The following is a 9,266-nucleotide window of genomic DNA, read 5'->3' on the forward strand; positions in this document are numbered from 1 at the left end:
ATATAACCAAATAACACGATTGAAGTTTACTCCTACCTCCATAACGGGATGTTAAAATACAGACATATAACCAAAATAACACGATTGGAAGTTTGACCTATCTCCATAACGGGATGTTAAAATACAGACATATAACCAAAATAACACGATTGGAAGTTTACTCCTACCTCCATAACGGGATGTTAAAATGTTTAACGTATAACACTAGATTTTAGGTTATCTCATGTGACGCAACATTTAATGTTTTAAGTTGGACAGTACGTTTGTGAATGTTCGTTGCTATTTAAAACTTGAAATTCTCATTATCCTTTATGCAATACTACACTCCATGGTGAAAGTAATTAGGCTATACATTATACTAAAGGTTTCCTATTTATAACAACACAGAACAAAGGACATTTGTCTGAATTCTTCTAATTATATAAGCTCTATTTTTGTCAATTTTATGTAGTATATTTTGAAATGTATCTCGGATAAATTAAACTCTGCTCACATTTAATTATCTAGCTAACAATATCCACAGCCTCATTACAAATATAATTAATATCCGATTGATGATTACAGTAAAGAAAAAAAAAACGGCGTGGGCGAGTCTGTTTGTTTGTTTTGGATTTCGCGCAAAGCTACACGAGGGCTATCTGCGCTAGCCGTCCCTAATTTAGCAGTGTAAGACTAGAGGGAAGGTAGCTAGTCATCACCACCCACCGCCAACTCTTGGGCTACTGTTTTACCAACGAATAGTGGGATTGATCGTAACATTATAACGCCCCCACGGTTGAAAGGGCGAGCATGTTTGGTGTGACGGGGATTCGTGAGTGCGACCCGCAGATTGCGAGTCGAACGCCCTAACCACCTGGCCATATCGGGCACTTGTGCTAGTCTAAAGTCAATTTCATATGAAAAGTAAACAATACACAAACTGATCATTAAAGGAGGTACGAATCTGGTAAACTTTGTATTTAAGACAATGATGTTTCCGTAAATATTAAAGAAATGAATTTAATAGCTGCATTGATGCTGACATCTATAAATAAATGTAAAATTTCATTAATAAAATTGTTTCTAAACTATAACGTTTGTGTTAAAAACATATATTGTGTTTGAAAAATACTCTAGGAGATTAGTATGTGTGGGGAAAGGTTCATAAGTGAAAAATAATTATTTGAAGTAATTTTATCAGACCTAAACTGTCAGAAGAAATTAATATATCATTTCTGGCGCCATCTGGAATTGGAAAAGTAAATTTCACATTTGCCATTAACAACAAAAATATGTTTTATTTTTGCTTTTTTTTAAATGAAATTTAGAATGAAAACGAGTAATTTGGTTAAAGTTTACCAATAGAATATTTTATCAAAAGAGAGCGCACATGTATATTTTTAACACTATCGCATATTGCTACGTACAGGTAACAAATTTATCTTTGTGCATAATATACATACAAATGCGCCAGTTCTGTAATTGAATGCTCATGTTTCCAGGTAGTAGTTTAAGTAAACCATGGACTTTTTTTGTTGGTTCCTCAATCGAATAATGTTACTTCACACCACTGTATATAGATAAAATGTGAAAGTAAACAATATATATAGATTTAAGCATAGGAGAAACAAAAACTAAACTGTAGACATTTCATTTTCATTAATCGGTATTGTATTATAATTTATATTTTAAACTGAAAATTGCCCTTCCCCAGTGGCACAGCGGTATGTCTGCGGACTTACAACGCTAGAATCCGGGTTTCGATAGCCCATTGTGTAGCTTTGTGCTTAATTACAAACAAACAAATAAACTGAAAATCAAAATAGTTTCAAGCATACTTAGCGAAGGTGTTATACTCAGCATGATGACTAGGTTTAAAAATCTAAAAAAGCATACTTTTTTTAAGCTCCTTGGTGGTTCAGCGGTAAGTCTGAGGGCTATCTGTGCTCTGTCCACCACGAGGAATCGAACCTCAGAGCTGTAAGAGTCCGTGTCTGATCGAATAGTGGGACTTGACCGTTACTCTTAGGGCGCTCGTATGGCTACAATATACGGAGTACAGTTTTGCGGCCATTACACTGTAATTAGTGGGTAACACCTGGCTCATTCTTAATAAAACAGTAAAGTCTATTTGTTGGTATTTTCACCGGCGTAAAAAGTTCATTAAGTGTTTTATCCATATATATGTATATATTTATTTACAATGATGTGAATTTATTAAAATTCAGAACCTTAGCATGGGTTGAATGTATCAGTAATTATTGTAAATTTTATGTTTATGTTTACTTGTCTTTGTCAATTTTTAGATCATGCATCGTTTTTTGACAATGGAATAATGGAACGGATTAAGTACGGCTTGATGAAGTTTAGCGAAGAGACAAATATGAACACAAAGGGTCAACCATTTTTCTTATCATTCCGAAGTTTTGTACGTATTAATTCCACCCAATAACAATATATTGGATTAACTAGAACTAAATAAGACATAGGCATATAAGTAAAATGTTACAAAAAATATTTTAAGCAAAATTATACAAGGAAATAAATATATTTTTGGCCGAAGGAAGTGATTAATAAAAATGAAACAATACATATACTAGTAGCATGAAAATTTTTTTTATCCTTAATAATTAAAAAAAATTAGCGTTACAGTTTGTATATGTATATATAAAACTACATAATGAGGTATACTTGTAGTTTTAGATGTATATGTGTATATAAAACTACATAATGAGGTATACTTGTAGTTTTAGATGTATATGTATATATATAAAACTACATAATGAGGTATACTTGTAGTTTTTAGATGTATATATAAAACTACATAATGAGGTATACTTGTAGTTTTAGATGTATATGTATATATAACTACATAATGAGGGGTACTTGTAGTTTTAGATATATATGAATATATAACTACATAATGAGGGGTACTTGTAGTTTTAGATGTATATGAATATATAACTACATAATGAGGGGTACTTGTAGTTTTAGATATATATGCATATATATAACTACATAATGAGGGGTACTTGTAGTTTTAGATATATATGCATATATATAACTACATAATGAGGGGTACTTGTAGTTTTAGATGTATATATAAAACTACATAATGAGGTATACTTGTAGTTTTAGATGTATATATAAAACTACATAATGAGAAGTACTTGTAGTTTTAGATGTATATGTATATATAACTACATAATGAGGGATACTTGTAGTTTTAGATGTATATATAAAACTACATAATGAGGTATACTTGTAGTTTTAGATGTATATGTATATGTAACTACATAATGAGAGGTACTTGTAGTTTTTAGATGTATATGTATATATAACTATATAATGAGGGGTACTTGTAGTTTTAGATACTACATAATGAGGTATACTTGTAGTTTTAGATGTATATGTATATATAACTACATAATGAGAGGTACTTGTAGTTTTTAGATGTATATGTATATATAACTATATAATGAGGGGTACTTGTAGTTTTAGATGTATATGTATATATAACTACATAATGAGGGGTACTTGTAGTTTTAGATATATATGCATATATATATAACTACATAATGAGGGGTACTTGTAATTTTAGATATATATATATATGTATATATAACTACATAATGAGGGGTACTTGTAGTTTTAGATATATATATGTATATATAACTACATAATGAGGGGTACTTGTAGTTTTAGAAATATATGTATATGTAACTACATAATGAGGGGTACTTGTAGTTTTAGATATATATGTATATATAACTACATAATGAGGGGTACTTGTAGTTTTAGATATATATATGTATATATAACTACATATGTATATATATATATAAGACCACATTTTAAGCAAATTATATTAAGAAATATTTTTCTCTCCAATGATTTTGTTAAGCTAAATACCCTACAGGCATCAGTTAGCAAATAACAAAATCTAGTGTGTTAAGGAGGTTGTTAAGATAATCACCTAATTATTTGCAATAATCAATTAGCAAACAACACAAACTTTTGGGTTAATGGGATTGTTAAACTAATTATCTACAGACATTAATTTACAAAAATCATAAACTTCTGGATGAAAGATGTTTGTCAGGTAAAAAAGATGTTTGTCATTAATTAGAAAGAAATACAAAGTTCTAGGTTGAAGATGTTTGTCAGGTAAAAAAGATGTTTGTCAGAAAGATGTTTGTCATTAATTAGCAAGAAATACAAAGTTCTGGGTTGAATATGTTTGTCAGGTAAAAAAGATGTTTGTCATTAATTAGCAAGAAACACAAAGTTCTGGGTTGAAGATATTGTTAAACTAACTATCTACAACAATTAGCAACCAGTACATTTATTTGGGTGAAATAGGTTGTTGAGATAAATTATCTACAGACATTAATTTACAAAAATCATAAACTTCTGGATGAAAGATGTTTGTCAGGTAAACATTAATTAGCAAGAAACACAAAGTTCTGGGTTGAAGATATTGTTAAACTAACTATCTACAACAATTAGCAACCAGTACATTTATATGGTTGGAAGAGGTTGTTGAGATAAATTCTCTATAGGCACTAATTAGCTAGCTCATTAGGTATTATTAGCAAAAAAACAACAACAAAAAAACGATTTATGTATAAGACCGCAATTTTCTGGATTAAAAGGTTTTTTCAGCTAATTATATACTGGTATTAATTAGTAAATAACACAATCTTCTGGGTTAAAAGGGTTTGTAAGCTAGAGCCATTAACTAGCAAACAGAGTGTGATCAGAACTATCATAATTAAACTAAGCCTTACGAAATAGGTTTGGATTGAAAAAGAAAACTCTGGAGTCAAATTAGCAGGAACTGGTGAGAAAATATTGCGCTTTTTAACAGCTACTTGAGGGAGATAACCGTCAGTCATTTTGAAATTTGAAGTGATAGAAGCTCTAGGGAAAACACCTAATCAACACCACCCACCGTCAGATACTTCAGCTACTCGTGTCAGACCGAATAGTGAGATTTGACCGTCGCTCTTATAATTCACTTACGACCTTAAAAATAGCGTATTGCTTGGCATGAACTGGTGGTTAAGGCGTTCGACTCGCAATCCATGGGTCATAATCCTCGTCACACTGAACATTCTCATGGGGGCGTTATAATGTGACGGTCAATCCCACTGTTTATTGGTAAAAGAGTAGCCCAAGAGTTGACGGTGGATGGTGATGACTAGCTGCCTTCCCTCTAGTGTATCACCGCTAAATTAGGGACGGTAAGCGCACATTGCCCTCGTGTGGCTTTGGGCGACAGCTAGTGCACATAACCCTCGTGTGCATGGTTTTGCACGAAATTCAAAACAAAACAAACCTAAAGAGCGGAGCGCGATTCTTTTTGCAATAATGTGACACAAAACACGGAACATCGTTTTGCAAACTGAGCCTAGAAGGACTCAGTTTTTATTTAAAATATAAGTGATGAATTTAATTAAACTTAAATTAATTAATTGTTTTACTTTTGTAAACTTTTTTAAGCGTACTTGTTTATTTGTGTGGTTTCAGCGTCTTGAGAATATTGTTTGAAATGGCATTTAATTTGCATGACGTTACTGAGTATTAAATGTAATATAGTATGCTAAACGAAGAGTAAATTTTCAAGTAATTAGAAATGACCAAGAGCTTTCGATCTTTTAAAATGCTAGAGCTATCGACAAAACTAAACAGTTATTTCATCATTATTTAATTGTATTTTCAGGTTCTTGGTCGTCGAGTTGATGCAAAAAAAGATACCACGTTGCTGTTACACTGGGTACCTGAAAATGTGTAAATATCTATTTGTTAAAAAATAAAACATTAACATATTTACCATCCCCTATAGACATATTGCCTGTTTGTTCACTTAGATAGCCTTCCAGTATACATACGTGCTTTTATTATACCTGCTAAGTCCATTTTCAAAGCGATTTTGTATGTTTTACTATTTATTAAGAAAAAATAATTTCCCAGAAATATTATCTTAGATCATACTTAGTCCTCTTTTATGATGTTACAAGAATGTTACGAATCATGTTAACAAATGGATAACTGGAATCCCAGTAAAAGTGTGTGTGAAAAACACCACCTCACGTTTCGAGATGTTTTGCAAAATGTGATATGAACTATCTTAAAACTAAGCCAAATTTCACACAGCTGACGACTTAGTCGAATATAAAGCATTCAAAATATTGCCTTTGAACACTAGACAAGTTTTGATAGGTCGATTTGTTCGTATCGTAACAAAGATTTACATCAAGATTTTAAATTTTGTACTCAGTTTAGTAAGGATATGTATATATATATATATATGTTATTTCTTTTTTTTGTCTAATAATTCTAACTTGTGATATTTTTTCTAGAAACATGACTATTGAAGGACTGAAAATTGTTTACTTTGCAATTTGTTTTTGAAGTAGCGAGACATATGTCGAGAGTGTTCAATTTGGCACAGTAAACATCAACATGGCATGCAATATCAAAGTTATTCAATCAGCATCAAAGGAATAAAGTAGTTAGCGTACCCATAGAAACAAGAACCTGAGTACACGGCGTTGTGAAAAAAAAAAAAACTTAGTGTTCTAGGGTTACTAGCTGCAAATGAAGCTTCGCAAAGTATACTAATAATTTTCTTTTATTCGTTAGTTTATTTGAGAAGTTTTTGTTTAGAAATTTGCGAGTCTTTTTTTATGAATTCTTAGAATTTTTAGATTTTTTTTTCTGTAGTTTCACTCATTTCAAAACTAGTTTTCATCCGCAGTCAAATCTAACTTTTATGTCAAAGACCAACCTTATGGATCATTAGACGTGCAAGGTTTCAAACCCTTTGTTTTAGAAGGTACTTAATAGAAAAATCGATAGGGATACTGTATTAGGATTATTATAAAGCTATTTCATGTTAAAGTAGGCTTCTATACCTCTGAAGGAAAGCCATAAGGATTAACTCAAGTAATCAGATTTTTTTAGATTTGATTTACATAAAATTGACCCCACGAAAGGGCGACTTGTTAAGCGGGGGAACTTATACTAGTATTTTCAGCCTGAACTTCACCTTCTTGTGACACATGGGCTAAACGGCTAGGTCAGAGATCTCCAAGGTTCCAGATATAACCATCTCTAATATTGAATTACTGGTCAGAAGGAATGCAGCCAGCCAGCAGTACCCTCCACCAGTCGTCAGGCTCTTTGAATCGAGTAACAGAATTGACTGTCATTTTTATAACGCGTCTACAACTAAAGGTGAAGTGTGTTCAGCAGTATCACGTCTCGAATCCCAGAGTTTCCGATGAGCAGCGCAAGACACTAATTGCTAGGCTACATATTTCTTGGTATATATATATATTTAAAAACAAGTCGAAGACGATGATGCTTTATTGAACGCATGATTAACACGTATTTACAACTTGCATTTGATTTATGGACGAAAATACAGAGTATTCTAAGGAGTAAAACAAAAATTGACAACCTTCATTATTTGTAACTTTGTGTTAACCTGATCATATTATTTCAGATTTCCTGATGAATGGGTGTCCGAGGACAACGTTTCAAATTATTCTCGTCGTACAGTTCCTTTGTTTCAATTACCACATGGAGCTATAGCTGAACTTGACCCTTTGATTCCCAAAAGTGTAAATCGTGGACGAAAGTGATTGCATAACTACACTGAATCTATTTATTATTGGCATAAGTAACATGGACAGTTTTGTTTCATTTTGGACTTGAATGAACTTGTATTGCAACCAACGTGTTTATTACAGTTTTTAATAACATTTCCTGTTCCAGTATGCCGTTGAAGGAAACGGCGTGGCAGTTAAAGTTCAATCAGTCAAACATGTCGAGTTCAATTTGTCTTTACACCTTCATTATAACAAGAACTAGGCACAGCTGATCTTGCAATTCCAGTAATACAGAAGTTGAGTATGCTATAATACAACGATTTTGGAGCCTCACCACGTCGTTACAGTCTGTGTCGCTACATCCTTCTTGCTCTATCTGACGACTGTGCATCTTCAAGATAGGCTTATAGCGTTCTTTCCAGTGCAAAAGGCTCCGTCTCAAGACTGTTATTTCCAAAGCCCACCACCTCTCCCTGCTTTCCCTCTATAATCCATCCCGTGTGCAAGGTAGAAAATTTCCGAGCATCAGTTTCAACTGTCTGATTACACAGAAACCTGTAGGATCTGCGTCTGGCGACTTGAACATTAATAGTGTGAATATGCGTTTCATTTTCCAGCTGTTTGTGGTATCCGACTGTTGAAAGGATATGTTGTGCACACGCGTCTTGTATTTCTTTTCCAGACGGAGGCCCTTCTTGATTATGTTGGTAATTGTTTCCTCTGACACGTGGGCGTATTTTATCACTGGTATATGTGTTCGTGGACTGCACGTGTGTTATGAAACGCAAAATATTATAAAAAATGTGGTTGTGATACATTTTGTTCTATCGCGACTTTAATCGACTGTGGTTGTCACGTGACTCGTGGAGTTGCATATTCAAAATCGTTTTGGTATAACATACGCAATCCTCTGTATATGTGAAAGCTCTTTAGTGTTTCTCATATGCTTGTGAGAACTGATGTCGTAACCTAAAACTAATCGTTTGTGTGTGTGTTTATGAGTCGGAAATACAAATGATACATAAAGCCATTTTAAAAACAAATGTTGAAACACGTTTGAGAAATTATGTTACAGATACGTTTAATGATATAAATCTGTATATTTTCCAAAAAAATATCAACAGACTGCGTTTTGGTACTACTTCTAACATAAGTGCAGAAAATTAATAAAAAAATAATAAAGTGTTTTTATACAGAAAATTTACAGTGACTGCATTTCTCTGTTCATTGTCATCAGGCACTAACACATCACGGTTGTGATGGTTGTCCAGTGGTCATCCCACCAAGGCCAGCTTCATTAAACTAATAACGGAGCCTTCTTTTTTTTCTAATGAATCATTGTCAGTTAAATCAAAAGAAGTTGAGCATTACTGTCAATACGTTATACACCACATAACGTTTGGATACGTACACTCCGCATAAAACTACTTTTCAATTTTTGCATTTGAAAATGATGTGTTTACTTAACATACCTGACCCAGCATGGCCAGGTGGTTAGGGCGCTCGACTCGTAATCTGAGGGTCGCGAGTTCGAATCCCCGTCACACCAAACATGCTCGCCCTTGCAGCCGTGAGGGCGTTATAATGTGACGGTCAATCCCACTATTCATTGGTAAAAGAGTAGCCAAGAGTTGGCGGTGGGTGGTGATAACTAGCTGCCTTCCCTCT

The 9,266-nt window shown here is 33.2% G+C and overlaps 1 protein-coding gene across 1 annotated transcript in view; it reads left to right on the forward strand.

Annotated features, from left to right (window-relative positions):
• Positions 1-8,624, forward strand: part of LOC106462267 (zinc finger protein aebp2-like) — a 21,074-nt gene extending 12,450 nt beyond the window's left edge. Inside the window, exons 3-5 of the mRNA XM_022389465.1 lie at positions 2,286-2,407; positions 5,705-5,772; positions 7,493-8,624. Of these exons, the coding sequence (XP_022245173.1) occupies positions 2,286-2,407; positions 5,705-5,772; positions 7,493-7,631 (329 nt within the window). The 3' untranslated portion in view covers positions 7,632-8,624. The remainder of the gene's footprint in view (positions 1-2,285; positions 2,408-5,704; positions 5,773-7,492) is intronic.
• The last annotated feature ends 642 nt before the right edge of the window (positions 8,625-9,266 follow it).

Source organism: Limulus polyphemus, unplaced genomic scaffold, assembly GCF_000517525.1.
Source record: "Limulus polyphemus unplaced genomic scaffold, Limulus_polyphemus-2.1.2 Scaffold1129, whole genome shotgun sequence".
Classification (NCBI taxonomy): domain Eukaryota; kingdom Metazoa; phylum Arthropoda; class Merostomata; order Xiphosura; family Limulidae; genus Limulus; species Limulus polyphemus.